This window comes from Equus caballus, chromosome 18 (assembly GCF_041296265.1).
Source record: "Equus caballus isolate H_3958 breed thoroughbred chromosome 18, TB-T2T, whole genome shotgun sequence".
NCBI lineage: Eukaryota > Metazoa > Chordata > Mammalia > Perissodactyla > Equidae > Equus > Equus caballus.
In genome coordinates, this window is record NC_091701.1 from 76,292,371 (window position 1) to 76,316,072 (window position 23,702).

Below are 23,702 nucleotides of genomic sequence, written 5' to 3' on the forward strand. Positions count from 1 at the left end.
AAATACATAAACGTGCTGTGCTTACCACTGTGCTTCTGGAGAGCAAGGACTGTATTCCAGTCATTCATCTTCTCTCCAGCACTTAGCACAGTGCCCTTCCTTGAATAGTTGTTACATTTCTCTGATACAGCAGACATAAAAAGTTCTTCAGTAAAAATACGAGTAGTCAGATAATTAGTCTCTCATATAACTACAGAGCATTCTCCCCTGAGCCTCCTCCAGAAGGTTATCACTCTTATAAGAAGAGCATCTCTCTGTATATTATAATTAGGAATAATTCTTTTTCTGCTCGTCTGCTGGGCAAAGGAAATAAACTGATTAATGCATTTTAACTAAGAAAACAGGGACCATAAGAACTCACCATCATCTGCATGGTTTACAACGCTCAGTTCTTCAATACAATCAGGAGAAATTATAACTGGGTGAAAGGTGCCTTTAAATCTTACTTCAGGCCCTAAAGGATCAGGAAAATAATAAATTTTGGAATTGTCATTAGAAGTGATATCTTTAAATATATAAAAACCACACATCTTTCTATTTGTCTGTTCATGGCCAAATCACACACAGAATGGCCAGATGGACTTTCACTGAACTTAGGGGACTCTAGACTTGTCAGCTTTGAAACTCGCCTGACAAGTCCAAGACAACTTGTGGCTTACTCAAAATTCTCTTTGGGAAGATTCTAGAAGACTGTTCAAAGAAGTAGACGTCACACTGAGTTTACAAGGAACACAGCAGAAAGAGCCTGGAAGTGCAGCTTAGGAAAATCACGTCATACCTACTGAGACAGCACCAGAGAGGAGACAGCGAGCAATTTCAAATGCGAGCCCAGACCAATCTCCAGTGGAAAGACGGGACAGCTGTCACTGGAACTGGGGCTTCTGAGCTGTTATGGAGCAGCCTCCTGGGGGCAACTCTGGGCACTGCTCTGATCAGGGGCAATAGGAATTTACTTAGGCAACGGAAGCTGCCAGAGCGTCTTGAGCAATGCTGGGGAAGTCAAGGCGAAATGACTGACAGTGCTATTTCTCACTGCTTTTGCGGAGAATATGCATATATGAGGTTTTTTACCCCCCCCCCCGCAAGTCCTTTCCCTCAGTTTCCTCATAAGAGGCCCCCGGAGTTCCACATACCCACAGAGGTGTTCCCCATGACAATAGGGGCCTGCGGATACTTGACTTTAGCTTCTAGAAGTTCCTTCAGGGTCACTGGAGAAATCCATGTCATTCTGTCACCAACAAAAACCCTGGTCCTTTGTGGTTGTTTCTCAGCCATTATCTATTGAAAAAGCAATAGGGATTCAAGGTCGTCTCATGACAATATTTCCACCTGTTTCTGCTGTACCTTTGTGGGAACAGAGAAAGGAAATGGAGATCTTTTTTAAAAATAAAATAAAAGAGGGGTCGGCCCCATGGCGTAGTGGTTAAGTTTGGCGCACTCCACTTTGGTGGCCCAGGTTCATAGGTTCAGATCCTTGGTGCAGACCTACAGCATTCGTGAGCCATGCTGCAGCAGGACCCACATATAAAATAGAGGAAGACTGGCAACAGATATTAGCTCAAGGCAAATCTTCCTCAGCAAAAAAATAAAATAAAAGTGACCTAAAAGTAGAGCTTTAGTAGGAATCAGAGATCAAATTAAAAATATGACAACATTTTACTCCTTCTGGAGTCTGTTGCCAGATATCTCCCTTTGCTGTTTTTATATCTCAGAGGAATTCATTGCAATGTTTAAAAATATTTTAACATGCTTAATTTTGTCAAAGCACTCTATGGGAGAATAAACTTCGGCAGAATGGAAGTAGAAAACATGTCTACAGCTCTGCATGTTGTGATGTCATCTCATGACATTTTTTATAGATACTATCTGCTGCTTCTTACAGTCAACCGTCCCCTCGTGGTGACTCCACCCCCATTCCTCCATCTCTGCCTCGGTCCCATACTCTTTAGGCCTTGGGCCAAGGATGACAGAAGGATATTACCTAATCGCCAATCGGCTTTGGGAGGACCCATAAGGAAACACCCCTCCCGACATTTCAGCATGAATTCCTCTAGGACGAGCTCAACTTTGCCTTACCATTAGCTCTGGAGGAAATATCAGCTCCTGAGTTGGATCCAATGGCAGAAACTCCTCTTCTGAGAAGAGTTTAGGACTTGTCTTAAAAAGAGAAAGTACCAGAAGTTATTGTTATCAGGCAATTCTGACTACTTTAAATCTTCTGTGGAGTGGGGCCGGAAGAAGATAAGACACACAGCAGACAGAAAAAGAGGCAGCTGGCCAGCCACAGTCCCTGCCTCCCAGGTCAAGGGCTCTAGCACAGACCTGGTCACCAGCAATGCAGTGCAGGTGTCGATGGGCCTCCCAGGCCCTCGGTGCCCTGTCCAGAGTCTGGGGGAGCAGAGGCGCAGGCAGCAGCCCCAGCACAGGGCAGAGCCAGAACGTGTCCCTGAATCGCCGCCTCTCCTATCGTGACACCCTCTGCCTGTTCTCCCACTTTCTTAACAGCTCCACTTTACTTCTGGCCCTCGAAAAGAGACCTGAAAAAGGCTCTTTTTAAACTAAGAGGCATTAAGGGATCAGTGTCTTCTGTCTGATAGATAGTTGTACTTGAACTGGAACGAAGGATGAAGTTGTCAGGATAGATTTTCCTTTGATAGAGATGGAGTGAGCACGGGAAGGGGACATGCTGACACACCTCACGTTAGTCAACTTGGGCAGCCACTTACTCCTCCTAAAAGTAAGTCGGTCTGTGCTCATGTCCTGAGAAAACCTTATAAAAATGTACATTTCACTGACCTTATTTCCTTCCTCAAACTCTGGTAATTCATTTATTCCTTGATCCAAACAGCAAACCCCATTTTCTTTACTTTGACAGCAGCCAGAAGTCTGGTGGGTAAAAAAAACAAACAACCCAGATTTTATTCCTGATTCTACTAAGTGTTTTTTCAGCCTTTTTGAGGTATAATTGACAAATAAAATTGTATATATTTAAAGTGTACAAGGTGACTATTTCATATATGTGTATTTTGTTAAATTATTACCACTATCAGGTTAATTAACACATCCATCACCTCACATAGTTACCATTTTTGTGTGGGTGATGGTGAGAACACTTAAGGTCTTCCCTCTTCGCAAATTTCAAGTACACAACACAGTAGTATTAACTATAGTCCCCAGGCTGTAAATGAGATCCCCAGAGCTTATCCATCTTATAACTGAAGGTTTGTACCCTAGGATCAGCATCTCCCCATCTCCCCCAGCCCCCAGTCCCTGGTAACCACCATTATATCCTCTGTTTTTATGAGTTCAACTTATTTTTTTCCTTTTTATATTCCACATATAAGTGAGATCATACAGTATTTGTCTTTCTCTATCTGACTAATTTCACTGAGGATAATGTCCTCTAGATTCATCTATGTTGTTGCAAATGGCAGGACTTCCTACATTCTCATGGCCGAATAATATCTTTATATATATGTACACACATACACACACACACCTTTATCCATTCATCTGTCAATGGAAACAAGTTATTTCCAAATTTTGGCTATTGTGAATAATGCTGCAATAAAGATATCTCTTTGAGATACTGATTTCATTTCCTTCAGATATATACCCAGAAGTAGGATTGCTGGATCCTATGGTGGTTTTATTTTTAATTTTTTGAGGAACCTCCATACTGTTTTCCATAGAGGCTGCAACATTTTACATGCCCACCAACAGTGCAGAAGGGTAACCTTTTCTCCATATCCTGGCCAACACTTGTCTTTTTAATAGCCATTCTAACAGGTATGAGATGATATCTCATTGTGGTTTTGATTTGCATTTCCCTGATGATTAGTGATGTTGACCACATTTTCATGTACCTGTCCAGCATTTGTATGTCTTCTTTGGAAAAGAGAAGATTTCTTGGAAAAAAGGAGATTCTCCTTTCCACATTGTGTGTTCTTGGCTCTTCTGTCAAATATTACTTGACCATATATGCATGGGTTTATATCTGGGTTCTTGATTCTGTTCCAAGGTTTATGAGGCTATTTTTATGCCAGTGACATACTGTTTTGATTACTATAGCTTTGTAATATAGTTTGAAATCTGAATTTAACTCTTCAGATTCTTTGCCCATTTTTTAATGAAGTTATTTGCTTTTTTGCTATTGAGATGCAGGAGTTCCTTGTATAATCGGATATTAGCCCCTTATGGGATATGTGGTTTGCGAACATTTTCTCCGGTTCCATAGGTTGCCTTTTCACTGTGCTGATAGCTTCCTTTGCTAAGCACAAGCTCTTTAGTTTGATTTTGTCCCACTTGTTTATTTTTCCTTTTGTTGCCTGTGCTTTTGTGTCATATCCAAAAATATCATTGCAAAGACTGATGTCAAGGAGTTCTTTCCGTGGGGTTTGTTCTAGGAGTTTTATAACTTCAGGTCTTACATTTAGGTCTTTAATCCATTTTGAGTTAATTTTTGTGAGTGGTGTGAGATAACAGCCCAATTTCATTCTTTTGCATGTGGCTATTCAGTTTTCCCAAAACCATTTATTGAAGAGATTCTCCTTTCCGCATTGTGTGTTCTTGGCTCTTTTGTCAAATATTACTTGACCGTATATGCATGGGTTTATATCTGGGTTCTTGATTCTGTTCCACAGTTTATGAGGCTGTTTTTACGCCAGTGCCATACTGTTTTGATTACTATAGCTTTGTAATATAGTTTGAAATCAGGAAGTGTAATGCCTCCAGTTTTGTTCTTCCACAAGATTGCTCTGGCTATTGTCTTTTTGGTTTCATATGAATTTTAGGATTGTTTTTTCTATTTCTGTGAGAAATGCCAGTGGAATTTTGTTAGGGATTACATTGAATCTGTAGATCACTTTGGGTAGTTTGGACATTTTAAGAACATTAGTTCTTGCGATCCATGAACATGGGATATCTTTCCATTTATTTACGTCTTCCTCAATTTCTTTCATCAGTGTCTTGTAGTTTTCAGCATATAGGTCTTTTACCTCCTTCGGTAAATTGATTCCTAAATATTTTACTGTTTTTGATGCTATTGTAAATGAGACTGTTTTCTTAATTTCTCTTTCCAATAGTTTGTTGTTAGTGTATAGAAACAACTGATTTTTGTACGTTGATTTTGTATTCTGCAACTGTACTGAATTTGTTGATTAGTTCTAACAATTTTTTTGGTGGCATCCTTAGGGGTTTCTATATATATAAAATCATGACATCACAAACAGAGACAATTTTACTTGTTCCTTTCCAGTCTGGGTATCTTTGATTCCTTTTTCGTGCCTAATTACTTGGCTAGGACTTCCAGTACTGTGTTGAACAGAAGTGACAAGAATGAGCATCCTTGTCTTGTTCCTGATTCCATTCACTGTATGCTTTAGCTCCAGAATTTCTGCTTGGTTCTTTTTTATTATTTCTATCTCCCTGTTAAACTGCTCATTTAGTTCATGAATTGTTTTCCTGATTTTGTGGAATCGTCTTTCTGTTTCCTTGTACCTCGTGGTTAGTAGGATCCATGTCCCTTTGAGGTCCTCTGAGAGCCTGGGCTGCTCTTCTCCCAGCCCTCCCTGCCCTCCAGGTGTGTAGCACTCCTCAGTATTCCGGGTGGGACAAGAGAGAAGTGGGCCTCTTTGGCAGTGCCCCACACACCTGGAAAAGCTGGGTGCTCACTCATACACTCTCACTTCCCCCATGGGAGAAATTGTGGGTGGAGGACATCTCTCTGGGCACTGAGCTGTGCACCTTGGAGGAGGGATGACGCAGGTAGAGTAAAACTGTTCCTCCTACTCTCTTCAGTGTGTCCCATCTTGGACTTTTTTACTCCAATGGCATACTGGAACTTCTCTGCTGGACTCCTGAATTTCCATAAAGGCACTCTAGTCCATGGGCAACTGTCAAAATTGGTGTTCTTTTGGGGGAAGATGGTAGAAAACTCCTATTTCACCATTTTGCTGATAGCACTCCTCTGTGGCCTAAGTGTTGATTCACATCTGGGACCTGACCCTCACCTAGACAGAAAGGCAGCTGGTCCAGCCTCAGGAGGGGGCTGACCTTCTGGGGTGAGTTGCTGAAGCTGGAGGTGGAATGCAGACCCCAGGCAGGAAGCAAATTCCCCTCTACTAAGCATTAAATTAAACAGGTGACTACTATTGAAACATAGTACAGAACCAATATCGTTCAATGCTATGAAGAGAGCAGAGTGTACTTACACATAACCAAACTAACTTCCAATTTAAAAATCTCAGCTTATGAGAAATTTGAATAGCCGTGATTCTTAAATACATTAAAATATGTAAAGATCTTAAACAAAGCCTGGCATATAACAATAAATATTATCAATGTTGATTGCTAATATTAATAATATTTAATATTTTACTAACAGTAAATATTAACAAGTATTATTATTATCTCTCAGTTCTTATGTATAACGTACTGATTTCACAGTTTAACTTCTAAAAGGCAATCTATGTCCTTCATTTCAAGGTTATTTGTTCATTTATTCATTCAACAAATACTGACTGAGTGGCTACTCTATCAGTGCATGGTGACCAGCCCTGGAAATGCAGAGGCTCTGCTGTCAAGCAGCTCACCGTCTGGTGAAGAGATGGGCAATTATAGCACTGTGTGACCAGTGTTGTGACAGGGAATGCGCAGAGGGCTGCAGCAGCACTGGGGCAGGGACCTGACCCCGACAAACAGATCAGGAATGACCTCTCGGAACAAGGACCCACAGACAATATCGAAGCACTTAGGCGCTCAGTATGTGCCTGCCAGGACAAGCTCAAGGAACGAGATGAGCACCCTGCCCAAGATCAGATAACAAACAGCAACTCCGGACCCTCAGATAAGCAGCCCTGTATTGTAACAATGGCTGCTCCCCTTATCACACCTCATGACCCCTCCTGTTTTGTCTCACTGGGGAAGAACAGACTCAATAATGCGTTCATGTCTACTTACTTTACAGAAAGTCTTGCACGCATCAATTATGGGCCTGTATCCAGTGCAACGGCACAGGTTACCTGAGGGAGAAAACCCAAGTCTGTTACTCAAGCGCTCTAGAGAGAAGCACGGTCTGTCACATGCATGAGGGAAACAAGGACCCCCATCCAGGAAGAAAGCCCTGGCTGACATTTCAGCCCACCCAATCTACAAAGTCAGATTTTTTCATCAACAACTTGGCATATTTGGTTGGGAGCCTTATGGTAGATTTTAACAACTCAGCTCTTCTCACTTTCTCTCTGTAAACAGTTAGGGTTCCTCTGCTTGTGATATGTGCTCAAAGAACACAATGACTTCAAGGCAAAAACTCTTGGTCTACACTCACATTCAAGAGCTAAACTTCAACTGACAGAAAGATCAAAGGCATTACATAGCAGCTAAGGTAATTATTAAACTTTGGAAGCCACTGGGCACATAATTTATTGACACTAAATCATCAGGCCAGTGTTTTTCTCACGTGGCTCATATCCCACATTCTCCCTCCCACCCCCACATCTGGGGTCTACTTAAAAACAAAGCCACTGAATCAAGTGCGCTGGGATTGGGTCCCAGGGATCCTCTTTTTTTATAAACTCCTCATGTGAGTCTTAAGCACCCTAAAATGTGAGAGCCCCTGTCTCTTCTTCACATCATAAACTGTCGTGAGATCAAATGCATAATCAAACCCAAAGGAAAACAGGTGGAGAGTCAGGTGCTGTGTCTCTCCTTCCGATTCTGGTCTTCCCTGAGCACCTGCAGAGGACCTGGGCACGTGAGCGTCAGCTGCACGTTCTCTAGCAGAGAAGTGAGGTCCTCGAGAGATGGGAGACAAAGACCAACAGAGTGATGGAGAGTTCACCAGAAATAGGACTTGGGAGGCTGCTAGTTTTTAAAATTGTTTAGAATCCTGTTATTGAAGACATCTCCCACCCACACATACGCTGCGCTCCTGGCCTGGATAAATCAGCTCTGGTTGTGATAAAGACAGTTCTTTGATACACGTAACCCAAGATAACCTCCAACTCTTTGATTCTGTGTGGTTTTCAAGAGTCTTCTGATATTTAATATGGTCCTGAGAGTGCAGGGGAGTGGTGGAGGGGGCAGCATGTGGAGACAAGTGGCCTTTTTCCAAGGGTAAGTGAATAAACTGGATTTGTAGTGATTACAAAAATAATCAAACAATAAAAAAGGGAGGAGACTCTTATAGATTAAGAGACACTTAAGAACTATAACGGCCAAGTGCAATATGTGGATCCTGTTTGAATCCTGATTTGAACAAACCAACTCCACCACTTATTGGTGGTATAACTGAATAAATTACTCTCTCTAAACCTCAGTTTCTCTATCTATGAAATGGAGACAATAATAATCCCCACCTTATAAAGTTATTGTAAAGAGTAAATGAAACAATCTCTTTATAGTATTTAATACAGTGCGGGGCACATGGTAAGTGTCCAATATCAGCTCTCACCATCATCATCATCTTTTGAAAAGCACACACACATGTAACCTACCACCAAGGGCATCAGTTAACTGATCCAGAGTGGGCTCTGGATGGTTCCTGAGCAGGGTGTAGATGGACATCACCATCCCAGGGGTGCAGAAGCCACACTGTGTGCCGTGACACTTGGCGACCCTCTCCTGGAAACACAAAAAGGTTAGAAATGCAGAATCTTGTGCCCCACCCCAGACCTACTGAGTCAGAACCTATATTTTAACAAGATGCCCAGGCGATTCGTTTGCACATTAAAATTGAAGAGGCCCTGAAAACCCTTCTCATCCTAGGTGTCTCCTTTTCTTGGGCTGGGCGGCTGTGATCACTGGTCTTCACCAGGTTTCGAGCTTCATTAAAGGTTCTCAGCCTTCAGAATCCCCAGGGGAGCTGTAAACTGCCCAAGCAGCCCCCACGGTGTTGACTTAGGCTCTCGGGGGTGGGGCACGGACAGACATTTTTTAAAGATTCCCCGGTGGTTTCAATGTGCAGTCCAGAATGGGAATCACCGAGATAAATCCCTTTAAGTCCTTCAGAGACAGAAACCAAATTACATTCAAGTGGAGAAAAAACAAAACGCCTATTTCTCGCATGACTTCTGTCTGCCTACTACCGCCCTGAGGCTTTCGTGCACAGGAGTTTGTTTACAAAGCGCCACCGTTAACTCAGAGAACACTCAAGAAGGGAACATTATCTCTTTACTGCTGTCCAAACGTCCCCCCCAGCGCTCTCCCTTTGGAGTCTAACTGCAGAGGTGCAGCCCCGCTGTGGAAGCCAGCTTCTGGCGAGGCTGCAACAGCAGCACTCACTGAAGGAAAGGGTGCTGTCGACCTGTGAACAGCCAATTCTCACAAGGGCACCCAGGCAGAATTTGCTCCCTCTGGGTAATGAAGCTTCACAGAAAATAAACAGAACCCAAGATTCCTGCAAGTCCAGAGGATTTCAAGTTTGGCCATTTTCTATGTTGTCCCTCTCTTTTCCCTCTTGCACCCTATCCTCATAAGTGACCCTCATAAACCAAGATAAAAACAAGTAGCAACAGCATTTTTAGGGGCGATGTCTCAGTCATGTAAGGAGTCAGGAGTCTGAGGTGCCCTTTCACTTGAGGCAGTGATAACAAGGCGCTGCCTTAGGAGAGAAGCCTCTAAATTCACTGACAGCTCCTATTATCTGTCTTCTGAACAAGCCTTAAATTTAACGAAGCTTTTTGGTAGCTGACATCTTCATTTAGCTTTAAAATCATGTTAGTGTCAGCTTTATGAAAAACAACAAAATTATATCACTCGATGCATGTGCTTTCGTTTCTTTGAGTTTGAAGACAGAAGATGGACAGGTCCCATCTCATGAGAGTGTAGAAAACAAACTCAATGACATCAGGATTTTCTTTAAAAGGAGAAAATCCTCCAGTCTTCCGAAAATGATCTTCCCAAGAAGTCAGTCACCAAACACCCACGGGGCCCAGCTTTCTCTCCAGACCCCAGCTTGGTCTCATCTGTTGGCAATGACGAAGCAGCAGGCCCCGGCTGCTCTACTGCACTCATCTCAGGACTAATCAGGTCATTAATGGTTTTCACAGAACAGACACCCACGAGGAAGAGGCACACCCTCACCTGAACAGGATGAATCCTGGCCTTGGTGCTTCCTACACCTTCTACTGTGGTGACAGCAGCACCGTGCAGAGAACAGATGGGGAGCAGACAGGCATTGGCTGGATAATGTCTTCAGAATGCAAAAGAGAAGCACGAGTTACATTGTATCCAGTGGCAAAGGGGACCGAGCACTCACTGAGCACCTCTAATTTGGAGGTTTTGTACAAAGTCCCAGGCTTTGCATATGCATTTTATCCTTAGCTCAAGGCCATTTTACAGAAGTAGAATCTGAGGGTCAGAGTGATTTGCTCAGGGTCACAGCTGGAGTGTCACAGATTGCATGCAAATTAGGTCTTCTAATTCTGACTCCAGAACAGTTTCCTCTAATTTGTTTTTTCCCTTGAATGAGGGGCTGACATTTTCCTCTCTAGTTACATGAGACCAACCACCAAGAGCAAATTCCATCTTCTGGGCAGGCGCTCGGCCAGGGTTGGCTGCACAACAAAGTGAATTTGATATTGCGCTTCAGAGGCAGAAATACGGTGTGGGATACACACCTCCTCAATCCCACAAACCTTCTGCTAGAAAATGTCCAACTCAAAACGCCTCCTAAAAAGTTCTCATTCACCAAACAGAGCTACAAATGGCCAATAAATACTTGAAACGTTCAATCTCAAAAATAATCGAGAGATTCAAATTAAGCAATGAGAAACACCATTTTTATCAAAGAAAATGACAATTTTTTTAAAAAAAATTGTAATATGCATAATTAGCAAAGGTTTAGGAAAATGGAACTCATACTTCTGATAAGAATGTAAATTGATAGAGCTCCTCTGGGAGACATTTTCCTGGAAGGCACAAAAACCTTCAAGATGCACACACTCCTTTACCCTGCAACTCCATCTCTATGGATGGATCAGAAAGAAACAGTCACAAGCATAAACAGAAACATATATATATAAATGAATGCTCACTCTCATTCTAAAAACCAAAACAAGCCATATAAGCTACACAATCATAAGATTTTAAAAACTCATTAGATGCTGAATACCTAAAAAAACTTAAATGAACTAAACTCCATTAAGCACAAGCCCTTCACAAGAGAGAAGAGTTACCGCTGTTCTCATTTCTGATTGAAAGGGACAGAGCAGGAGGAATCCGCCTTAGACAGGAGTAAGGAGAAAGCAGACCAACTTTCAAGAAGCCTTAATAATCACATGTGGACTGATGCAACAAATTAAAATACAAAGCTAGACTGCACTATCCCCAGCAGACTTCACTGAGTGCTGAGGGTAACACCCTAGAAATGGGGCAGGCAGGGAGTGCTGAAAGAAGCTCTCTGGGCACAGTGGCTCTTAGACAAGGAAAAGTGAGAGAAAACTGTAGGCACTCAGGTCCCAGAGTGTAGGGGAGCTGCCACCTTCCAGATGCTAAAGACAGGGTGGCATGGCTGCAAGAGATCTCCCAGAGCCAGAGAGTGAGACAGGAGAGCAAAGAGAACTCCTCAGTGACCCAAGAAGTGGGCAGCCAGGCTGGAAAGCCGGGAGGGAACCCCAGAGTTCAGGAAGCAGGTGGCTTGGTTGTGGAACACAGGCAGATCTCCGAAATCTCGCCAGTGCTCAGATCCTTAGCTCCCATCTGACATTTGTGGAACGATGTAAAATGGTCCAAAACATGCATAATTGGAGCCTCAGAGAGGGAGAGAGAGAGAGAATAAATATTTGAAGAGATAATGACTTGAGAATTTTCCAAAGCTGATAGAAGACATCAAGCCACAGATCCAAGAAACTTGGCAAACTTGAAGAAGGATAAATATCAAACATAAAGAGAAGATATTAAATGTAGTGGGAAGCCATTGGTGATTTTGAAGTAGGAGAGTGTTGTGATCTGGTTTATCTTGAAACAGATCTCTCTGAGTGATGTATGGAGAATGCATACATGGGAGAAACGGTGACATAAGTGATACAAGAGTGTGATGATGACATCCTTCTTCACTGCATTTCAGCCCTTCCTTCCTCCTCAGACAGCACAGGGAGTCAGAAGGCCTTTCACCTCCAACAGGGGATTCTTTGAACATATGTTATCCCCATCAGGGTACATTTTTTTCCTAACCCATTCACATTCCTGAGACCAGGTCTGTTTTGTTCACATTGTACTCCCAGTGCTTAGCACAGTTCCTGTCACACAGCAGGTGCTCAATGCATATTTACCAAAGGGAGGAATGAAACAAAGTTCAAAGCGACACAAATTCAACCATATCTGGACTTTGCTGCAACGTACCTTATCCTCTTGGTAATGGGGTTATATCGTGAGATCATCACAGTGCAGGCGCCACAGCCGCCCCCTCCACAGCCATACTTGGTTCCCGTGAGCTGGACTGGAAAACGCATAGTTAAAGATCATGTGTTTCCCATAATTCTTTGCAGAATAGCTCTGCCCTTAGAGGACAACACCTCAAAATCTCTTAAATGTACAGTTAAGTTCAGTACATATTTATCAAATGATGTATGTATGTCTTTGCTATTATTGAGAACACTGTAAATTCTTAATTTCTGTCTCTGGGTTATATCTAGTTCCCTCCTTTTCAAAATAACTTGATTTCAGGTTGCTAAAAACAGGGCCAAACTGAAAATACATTAAATGCTTGAGTATTTGAAAGTAGGAGTACAGTGCGCATCTGTTTTCATCCTTATCTGTGTCTTTGATGACATACAAAGTAAAATGTTAAATTGTAAATTCTTGGAATATAAGTGTCATAGTGTCCATGTTTGTCATGTTTCTCCGCTTCTCAGTGGCAGAAACTGTTAGTTGTTCCCCAATATCTGCTCTCTCATTCTTCCCTGGTAATAGAAACCTCAATTTTTTAGCTACACACATAGGTGCCCAGAATAAAAAATACATTTCCCCAGCCTCCGTTGCAGCTAGGTGGGGTCATTAACAATGCTTGCCAATGGGATGTAAGCACAAGTGTTGTGTACAACTTCCAGGAGGGAAAGGTCCTCAAAAAGAGATGGGTGCCCGGGGCTGGCCCCATGGCCGAGTGGTTAAGTTCGCACGCTCTGCTGCAGGTGGCCCAGTGTTTCGTTAGTTCGAATCCTGGGCGGGGACATGGCACTGTTCATCAGACCACGCGGAGGCAGCGTCCCACATGCCACAACTAGAAGAACCCACAACGAAGAATATACAGCTATGTACCGGGGGGGCTTTGGGGAGAAAAAGGAAAAAAAAAAAAAAGAGAGATGGGTGCCCCCTTCTTAATCTCTTACTTCTTCCCATTTTCTGGAATTCACATATGATGGCTGGACCTCAGTCAGTCATCTCTGACTGTGAGGAGAAAGCTGTAAGCTGATGAAGGTGGAGCGGCAAGACATAAGGAGCTTGGTTCTCTGATAGTGTTGACACACTGCTTTACTAGTCCTGATCTATCTACCTTTGGGCTTTCTTTATGTGACTCGGACAGCCATGAGAATGCACCTTACAGACCTCCTTCAACATGGCGGGTAACTGATCATGAGACCCAGATGCTGCACTTTTATATCTACCACCCCAGTTTTCATTAAGGCCAGGCCTCCCACGGGCTGCTCCCCATTAACGGCTCAGTTCTGTGAAGAGACACAGGAGTCCTTGCCATGAGCCTCACCCCCAATAGCTTTGAGGAACATTCCTCGGACTGCACAGCAGTCTAAGACCCTTCCACTCAACCTCCTCTCCCTCTCTTCTTTACAGGTCAGTCTTGTGTTGCGGTCTAATGGCTCCCTAAGCCTTCTCTGGCTCCCTTCCTATTTCCATTCACTCAGGCATTTCTCCTAATAAAACCCTTGTACACTTAATCCCATTTTTTGATGTTTGCTTCCCAGAGAACCTGAACTAACACAATGAGAAAGAAATTAACTTCTATCTTCTATCCTGTTTGCTGCTATTTGGGATTTTCTGTCACTCATGAGTGAACCAAATCTGAAATATTACACATTTGCACCATGGATAACCAGGAAATCAGTGTTCATTGTTTCTATGTCCAAAGGTCTTGAATTACTTTCAGAATATAGTCATTGATGCCTTTTGAATTGTGTAGTTTTTTGGAAATTTCACTCTCTCCAGGGGAAAAAAATGTACAAACACCCATTGTCACATAATTTTGCATATAATCTAGTGGGGTCTACAGGCCTCTGGAAGCCCACTGGAATTCATGCATAGCAGGCTAAGAATCCATTCCTTAGCCGACTTTTATTTAGAAAGGTTTTCTAAGGTAACACTTTCAGGTTTAATTTCTGCATTGTTCCTTTACTTTCATTTTGGGAGATTTCTGTGCTCTCTTTCTCTAACGGGCATGATAATTAGTCCTTGAAGAAGGATTTTCAATATTGTGACTCTCAATCCTAAAGATGGTTAATTAAGCCCTTTTAACATTTGCTTTAATTCCCATTGCTAGATTCTTCTTTTTGTACAATACATTTAGTGCCAAAACAGAGATTAGAAAGAATGTCTTCTGACAGCCACAATTGTGCTCTGCCTACAAAACTAAGATGTAGGACTTTCTTAAAGAAGAACATAAAACCAAAATTGTAGGGAATATGATTCAGTGTGGCTATAAAAAGATATGTGAAATATCACCTGATGAGGATATCAGAGCTGCACACACAGACGACGCACACACTCAAAGCAAAGAAAAGGATACGCTTCTTCCTCAGGTATGGTAACAGCATTGTTTCAGGATCAACATTTTTTTCTATCACCTGTACCAGAAACAAAAGAAGAGTTACGCAGATAAAGTTGAGAGAGCTAGCATAATATTCACATTGGCAGGCTTATCATAATTTGATGGAAATATACATTAATTAACTCTTCGACTCATATTTTCAAGTTGATTTAATCTCTATGGAACACCTGGGATATACAAATCACCTCTCTTAAGCATAAAGTCTAAATCTGGAGCCCCACAACCACTTTGCCACTGTCCTTGGTCCTGCATCATCACTATTCTCTAAGGCCGTGGGTGTTTCTACTAACAGGAACACCACTGATGTCTGCAAAGTTTCTCTTAGAAAGCCTGAAGCAGGTGAGGGAGAAGATACTCGCAGAGCAGACTAGAAGAGAAGGAGGTGGAGGGCAGCTGCTGGAACAGAATGGCCTCCGAGAAACTGCTTTAGTTTTTGTAAAAAAGACTTATTTGCTTATCATGTTCAAAGAGTTGCAGTTTTCAGAAAGAGATCACACCCAACCATAGCCCCCCAACCAAAGAAACAAAGGGTAAGACAAAAATGTGTATGCCCAGGATACAAAGATGTGCAAGCAAGGGCACACTTCTGAAGCAAGTCTGTGTGGGCAGCCTGGCAGCGCAGCAACAGAATGGCGGCATCCAGGGGACGGCATATTGAAATGTCATGATGGGTTATGTTTTCCAAAGTGACCACGTTTCCTCTTTTTTGATTAAAAATTTGGATTTCTTGAGTGACGTCAGCATCACGGTGGAGTGGGCTCTTCACTTGGACTTTCCCCTCTAAGAAACGACCAAAAGGACATTCATACACCAACAAAGGTACACACATCACAAAAGTCATATGGGAGACACACACAGCCATACGCCTCAAGGTGGTGATGGGGTTGGACCCTCTGGAGAAAGTGGAAGCTGCTCTGCAGGAGCTCCATGGAGGGAGATGGGCTGTGGCGGCAGGAAGTGTGCAGATGAAAATGGGGCCCTGTTCCTGGTGCTCCAACCCCAGAATCGTCTGCAGCGTGGTGCAGAGAGTGTGGTAGCCATGGAGGGGAAAGGGAAAGTGTACAGTCCTGCAACTTCCCAGAGCTCTGTACAGAGAGACCAGCAGGGGCTGCGGTAGCACTGGGTAAGGAGAGTACCCCTCCCTCTGCCCCGTGCTCCAGATCTGCCACTGATCAGTCACTCAGAGAGAAAAGCAGCCAGTGGCTGGAGCTGGGGAGCCCCTGCTTGTGCCAGGCCCAGAATACACAGTGCCTTATCCCCATCCTGCGGCGCACATGGCAGGTGCAACCTGATAAGAACACCTTGAGTAAGCAAAAATCTACCCCATCGAGCAGTATGAGTAGGTATATTAAATCTCCAGACCAGAAGGAAAGTGCCAAGTACCCAGAAACCAACCCTGAAGGAACACAAATCCATAACCTAAATGACAAAGAATTCAAAAGAGCTATCATAAAAAAACTCAACAAGTTACAAGAAAACACAGAAAGACAAATTCACGAATTCAGGAGCTTCTTCACAAAGGAGATTGAGATCATAAGGAAGAACCAATCAGAACTGTTGGAGATGAAAACCACAATGGATGAAATAAAGACAAATTTGGATTCCCTAAAACAACAGAGCTGACAATATGGAGGAGAGAATCAGCCAGTTAGAGGATAGTACTAGAGAAATGCTTCAGAGGGAGAAGAGAGAACTAAGACTGAAAGGAAATGAAGAAGCTCTCAGAGAAACATCTGACTCAGTCAGGAAAATGCAACATAAGGATTGTAGGTATTCAAGAAGGGGAAGAGAAGCAGAAAGGAGCAGAAACCTTGTTCAAAGAAATAATAGTTGAGAGCTTCCCAAACTGGGGGAGGGAGCTGGAAATCCATGTGAAAAAGACCTCCAGAGTTCCTAACTTTGTTAATGTAAAAAGCACCACTCCAAGGCATATACTAGTGAAGCTGGCAAAAGTCAAAGACAAAAAAAATATACTAATAGCAGAAGGCAGAAGAAAATGACTTACAAAGGAATCTCTATCGGGCTTCCAGTAGATTTCTCAGCAGAAACCTTCCAGGCTAGGGGAGAGTCAAACAATATATTCAAAATCCTGAAACACAAAAACTGTCAGCCAAGAATACTCTATCCAGCGAAAATCTCTTTCAGATATGACGGAGAAATAAAAACTTTCCCAGGTAAACAAAAGCTAAGGAAGTTCATTGCCACAATACACCCCATATAAGAAATCCTCAAGAAGGCCCTCATATCTTAAAAAAAAATAGGAAAGGGGCTATAAAGCCCTCAGCAACGAGATGAATAGGTAGGCAATAATCAGAAAACGGCAGCTCTCTTTCAGATCAGGTTAGAAAAGACTTAACTTTGACATCAAGGATAAAGAAAATGAAAATACCAAAACAAAAATAATACCATCATTTTAACCACAAACTCACAACACAAGACGGAAAAAGATATGACAAAAATAAAAGGGGAAGAGGAATGGGATGGAGTCAGTATAGTCTAAGGAAATAAAAGGCTATCAGAAAATGGACTATCTCAACTATGAGATTTTTTTATATGAACCTAAAAGTAACCACTAAACAAATAATTAGAACAGAGATATTTATGATAAACAAGGAGAAGATGAAGAAAATCAACAGAGAAAACTACCTAATCAAATTTGTAGTCTGAAATACACAGAACGAGAAACAAAGCAAATTCAGAAGAATCAGGAAACATGTAATAAGATGGTAATATTAAGCCCTCATATATCAATAATCACTCTAAATGTAAATGGATTGAATTCTCCAATCAAAAGACACAGAGTGGCAGGATGGATTAAAGAACAAGACCCAACAATATGCTGCCTCCAGGCAGCATCTCAAATCTAGAGACAAACATAGGCTCAGAGTGAAGGGATGGAAGACAATACTCCAACCTAATGGCAAACGAAAGAAAGCAAGCGTTGCCATACTTATATCAGACTAAGTGGACTTCAAGATAAAACTGGTAAAGAGAGACATAGAGGGGCAGGATGTAATGATAAAAGGGACTCTCCACCAAGAAGACATAACACTTATAAACAAGTATGCACCCAACACAGGAGCACCAAAGTACATAAAGCAACTATTAACAAACCTAAAAGGAGATATCAATGACAACACAGTAAGAGTAGCGGACCTGAACACCCCACTTACATCAATAGATAGATCATCCAGACAAAAAGTCAACAAGGAGATAGTGGACTTAAATGAAAAACTAGACCAGATGAACTTACTAGATATATACAGAATACTCCACCCCCAAACAGCAGAATATACATTCTTCTCAAGTACACATGGAACATTCTCAAGGATAGACAATATATGGGGAAACAAGGCAAACCTCAATAAATTTAGGAAGATTGAAATCATATCTACTATCTTTTCCAACCATAATGCCATGAAACTAGAAATCAACTACAAGAGAAAAGCTGGAAAAGGAACAAAAATGTGGAAACTAAACAACATGATACTGAACAACCAATGGGTCATCAAAGAAATAAAGGGAGAAATCAAAAAATATTTGGAGACAAACAAGAATGAAAACACACCATACCAACTCTTATGGGATGCAGCAAAAGCGGTCCTAAGAGGGAAATTTCTAGCAATACAGGCCCACGTTAACAAACAAGAAAAGCTCAGATAAACAATCTTAAACTACACCCAACAGAATTAGAAAAAGAAGAACAAACAAAGCCCAAAGTCAGCAAAAGGAGGGAAATAACAAAAATCAGAGCAGAAATAAAGGAAATTGAAACAAAAAAGACTGTAAAAAGGATCAATGAAACAAGGAGCTGGTTCTTCATAGGATAAACAAAATTGAGAAACCCTCAGCTAGACTCACTAAGAAAAAGAGAGAAGGCTCAAATAAATAAAATCAGGAATGAAAAAGGAGAAATTACATCAGACATCACAGAAATACAAAAGATTATAAGAGAATATTATGAAAAACTATATGCCAACAAACTGGAGAATCTAGAAGAAATGGATAAATTCTTAGACTCTTACAACCTCCCAAAACTGAATCAAGAAGAAACAGAGAATCTGAATAGACCAATCACAAGTAAAGACATTGAAACAGTAACAAAAACCTCCCCAAAAATAAAAGTCCAGGACCAGATGGCTTCTCAGGAGAATTCTACCTAACATTCAAAGACAATGTACTACCTGTTCTTCTCAAACTATTCCAAAAAACTGAGGAAGATGGAAATATTCCTAACAGATTCTACGAGGCCAGCATCACTCTGATCCCAAAACCAGACAAGGGCAACACAAAGAAGGAAAATTACAGGCCAAGATCACTGATGAACATAGATGCAAAAATCCTCAACAAAATATTGGCAAATCAAATACAACAATACATTGAAAAGATCATACACCACGATCAAGTGGGATTCATACCAGGGCCACAGGGATGGTTCAACATCCACAGATCAATCAATGTGATACACCATATTAACAAAAGGAGGACCAAAAACCACATGATCATCTCCATAGATGCAGAGAAAGCATTTGACAAGATCCAAGATCCATTCATAACAACAACTCTCAATAAAATAGGGATAGAAGGAAAGTTCCTCAACATAATATAGGCCATATACGACAAACTCACTACCAACATCATACTCAGAGGGGAAAAACTGAAAGCCACCCCGAACTGAGAACAGGAACAAGACAAGTGTGCCCACTCTCACCACTCCTATTTAACATAGTGCTGGAGGTTTTGGCCAGAGCAGTCAGGAAGGAAAAAGAAATAAAAGGAATCCAAATAGGCACTGAGGAAGTGAAACTCTCACTGTTTGCAGACAACATGATTTTATATAGAGAAAACCCTGAAGAATCCGTCATAAAACTATTAGAAATAATCAAAAACTACAGCAAAGTTGCAGGATACAGTCAATGTACAAAAATCAGTGGCATTCCCATACTCTAATAACAAACTAACAGAACAAGAACTCAAGGGGCCGGCCCCATGGCCAGGTGCTCTGCTTCAGCAGCCCAGGGTATTGCCAGTTCAGATCCTGGGCGTGGACATGGCACTGCTTATCGGGCCACATTGAGGCAGTGTCCCACATGCCACAGCTAGAAGGACCCACACCTAGAACATACAACTATGTATTGGGGGAATTTGGGGAGAAAAAGCAGGAAAAAAAAGAACAAGAAGTCAAGAATACAACCCCATTTACAATAGCAACAAAAAGAATAAAATATCTAGGAATAAATTTAACCAAGGAGGTGAAAGACTTATACAAGGAAAACTATAAGACATTACTGAAGGAAATCAATCATGACATAAAGAAATGGAAAGATATTCCATGCACGTGGATGGGAAGAATAAACATAGTTAAATTGGCCATGCTACTTAAAGCAATCTACAGATTCAATGCAATCCCAATCAGAATCCCAATGACATTCTTCACAGAAATAGAACAAAGAATCCTAAAATTCATATGGGGCAACAAAAGACCCCGAACAGCCAAATAAATCCTGAGCAACAAGAACAAAGCCGGTGGCGTCACAATCTCTGACTTCAAAACATATTACAAAGCTATAGTAATCAAAACAGCATGGTACTGGCACAAAAACAGACACACAGATCAATGGAACAGAACTGAAAGGCCAGAAATAAAACTGCACATCTAAGGACAGCTCATCTTCGACAAAGGAGCCAAGAACATACAACAGAGAAACGAAAGCCTCTTCAATAAATGGTGCTGGGAAAACTGGACAGCCATGTGCAAAAGGATGAAAGTAGATCATTATCTTTCTCCACACACAAAAATACACTCAAAGTGGATCAAAGACTTGAAGGTAAGACCTGAAACCATAAAACTTCGCAAAGAAAATATAGGCAATACACTCTCTGACATCAGCCTTAAAAGGGTCTTTAAAATATGATGTCCACTCAGACAAGGGAAACGAAAGAAAAAATAAACAAGTGGGACTTCATCAGACTAAAGAGCTTCTGGAAGGCAAAGGAAACCAAGATCAAAATGAAAAAACAATCCACCAAGTGGGAGAATATATCTGCAAATCAGATATCTGATAAGGGGTTAATCTCCATAATATATAAATTGCTCTCACAAATGAACCACAAAAAAATAAACAACCCAGTCAAAAAGTGGGCAGAGGATATGAAAAGACATTTTTCCAAAGAAGATATGCAGATGGCCACTAGGTACATGAAAAGATGCTAAACATCACTAATCATCAGGGAAATGCAAATCAAAACTACACTTAAATATCATCTTATGCCTGTTAGAATGGCTATAATCACCAAGACAAAAAATAATAAATGTCGGAGTGGGTGTGGAGAAAAGGGAAGCCTCATCCACTGCTGGTGGTAATGCAAACTGGTACAGCCACTGTGGAAAACAGTATGGAGATTTCTCAAAAAATTAAAAATAGAAATACCATATGATCCAGCTATCCCACTACTGGGTATCTATCCAAAGAACTTGAAATCAGCAATTCAAAGAGATTTGTGCACCCCTATGTTCACTGCAACATTATTCACTATAGCCAAGATGTGGAAGCAACCCAAGTGCCCAGCGACTGATGATTGGATAAAGATGTGGTGTATATATACACAATGGAATACTACTCAGCCATAAAAAAGACATAATTGTCCCATTTGCAACCACATGGATGGACCCTGAGGGCATCATGTTAAGCTATTAAGCCAGACAGAAAAAGACAAACACAGTATGATTTCCCTCATATGTGGAATACAAACAAACTTACGGACAAAGAGAACAATTTAGTGGTTACCAGGAAGGGGTGGGGGAGAGTGGGCACAAAGGGTGCAGGGGCACATTTATACGGTGTTTGACAAATATTAATGTACAACTGAAATTTCACAATGTTATAAACTATTTGGACCACAATAAAAAATTTTTTTAAGAATTGGATTTCTTTTAGATTCACAAAACAAACAGAGGCACGATGCTTCGCAGTTTCAGAAGCAGAGTTCATGTTTCACTGTGTTATGTGAATTCCCACCTGGGAAGCAGGTGAGGAGGGGACATGTGCTTATTCTCTGGATGTCTCCTCACCCTCAGTCTGAAGTGGCTGCATGCCTGCAAAGTGATGCATATGCCAATTACCAAGGTCAGATCTGTGCCCTGGAGAAGTCTGCACTACAGTAAGAGATGTGATTGTGTGTGCGCATGCACGCTGTAATACGAGGAAAAATGTGGAGCGCGCCCAAGCATCCCCAACTTAATTGCCCTCAAATGGAACGCCTTATTTCTTTCCCAGATTTACTCTTTCCTTTCTTTCCCCGAACTTGCTTAATAGCCTCACCACCTGCTGGGCCTCTAAGCTTAAAAACCTGAGCTGTTTACAACTTCTGCTTTCTTTCCATCCACCACAATCAGTGTCACCAAGTCCTGCCACTTACACTTCCAGAATGATTCTCTACATGCCCCTCACTTCTACTGCCACTCCCTGGAATCAACGTGGATCACCTCTTGTCCCAACAATTATAAGGCCACCTCATGGGCCTCCTGCCTCCATTCTCGGCACCCGCAATGCCACCCTCTATTCCGTTACTGAGAGACCTCTCTAAAATGCAAGTCTGGGCATCGCCTGTGTCTGCTTAAATTCAACACTGGCTCCTGGCTGCCAAACTGCCATGCTGGGGACTCCTGCATCATGCCGGGTGCTTGTTAAAACGAAACTCCTGTGGAATCAGGATTTCTGGGAGAGGGAACCAGAAAATGTGCGTCTTTAACGAGCACACCGAGTGGGTCTGAGGTGAATTTGTATTCAAGAGGTCCTGGAATACGAGAAAAAATTCAAACTCGGTGGCACATCCTACGAGGCCTCTTTGTCAAACTGCCCATTATCTCCAGCCACTTAACCGGCACATCTCGAGCTCCGGTGACACGGGAGAATTGGCTGCCCCCCGCAGAGCGCGGGCTCTCCCCTTCCTACAGTTGCATACAGGATTCCCTCTGTCTGGAAAGGCCTCTCTCCTCCCTACTTGGCAGAATTCTGCCTGTCCTTCAAAGGCCTGCTCAGATGTTCTCTCCTGTGGGGGTGCTGCCATCCTCCCACTCTCTGCTCCAAGTGACCATCCTCTGGGCTCCACAGTCAATATCCATCCTGCCTAGAACTTTTACCCTGCATCACAATTATTTGTGTATATAAACCTCTCCTGATCCTGAGAGCAATCACCTCCTGTTCTTCTTCTTTGTGTCAGACACTGAGCTAGCTGCTGGGGAGGTATCATAGAGACATAATGAATGTCAGTTAATTGAAGTGAATAACTTGAACATGGTATGTACAATTTACTATGAGAACACTAAGGAGGGACAAAGGATTTCTCACTGACTGGGACATCTGAACAGAAGAAAAGAAAGAAAAACAGAAAAGTGCCAATAATCGTGGCAGAAATTGTCAGTTGTCTATCCCAGCATGCATTCTCCCTTTCTTCCTTCCTGCTGCCTGGAATAGGGATGAAATGGCTAAAGCCCAGGCAACCATTTTAGACCATAAGGCAACACGTTAACGGCAGCAGAGGAAAGAGAAGAAACCCGGGACCTAGATGACACCATGAAGCTTCTGGACCAGCCCCACAATGTCTATCTCCAGATATCCTTTATGTAAAAGTAGAAATGATTTGTATCTTCTTTGAACCACTGCTAGTTTTGAGTCTGTGCCATCTGCAGCTGAAACTAATCTTAAGTAATACACATGATGGTGAATCCACAGAAGCCCAATTTTAATGGAGAAACAGGATCTGGGTAGCCTGGATAGTAAAGAATAGCATTTTAGGCTTGAGAGAGATTTGTGTCTTTTGGGAAAGAATTAACGGAAGAAGCAGGCCTTGCTTGTTTGGGTATTTGTTCCAGGAGATGTCTCAAGAGACTGGAGTCTGGCTCAAAGCGCCACTGGCTTGA

The 23,702-nt window shown here is 42.1% G+C and overlaps 1 protein-coding gene across 6 annotated transcripts in view; it reads right to left on the reverse strand.

Annotated features, from left to right (window-relative positions):
* Positions 1 to 23,702, reverse strand: part of LOC100146833 (aldehyde oxidase) — a 79,127-nt gene that overhangs the window by 51,676 nt on the left and 3,749 nt on the right. For 4 of the 6 annotated variants that reach the window (XR_011428610.1, XR_011428609.1, XM_023622327.2 and 1 more), the window contains exons 2-10: positions 14,738 to 14,795; positions 12,343 to 12,439; positions 10,084 to 10,192; positions 8,496 to 8,622; positions 6,961 to 7,022; positions 2,797 to 2,886; positions 2,077 to 2,157; positions 1,134 to 1,278; positions 362 to 454 (exon numbers count right to left, since the gene is read on the reverse strand). Coding sequence is in view for 4 of the 6 variants with exons in the window: in XM_023622327.2 (XP_023478095.2) it covers positions 362 to 454; positions 1,134 to 1,278; positions 2,077 to 2,157; positions 2,797 to 2,886; positions 6,961 to 7,022; positions 8,496 to 8,622; positions 10,084 to 10,192; positions 12,343 to 12,439; positions 14,738 to 14,795 (862 nt within the window). In the remaining 2 variants the exon portion in view is untranslated. Of the gene's footprint in view, positions 1 to 361; positions 455 to 1,133; positions 1,279 to 2,076; positions 2,158 to 2,796; positions 2,887 to 6,960; positions 7,023 to 8,495; positions 8,623 to 10,083; positions 10,193 to 12,342; positions 12,440 to 14,737; positions 14,796 to 16,784; positions 16,837 to 23,702 lie in introns of all 6 variants that reach the window. The other 2 variants (XM_023622328.2, XM_070242138.1) reach the window with 1 other exon arrangement.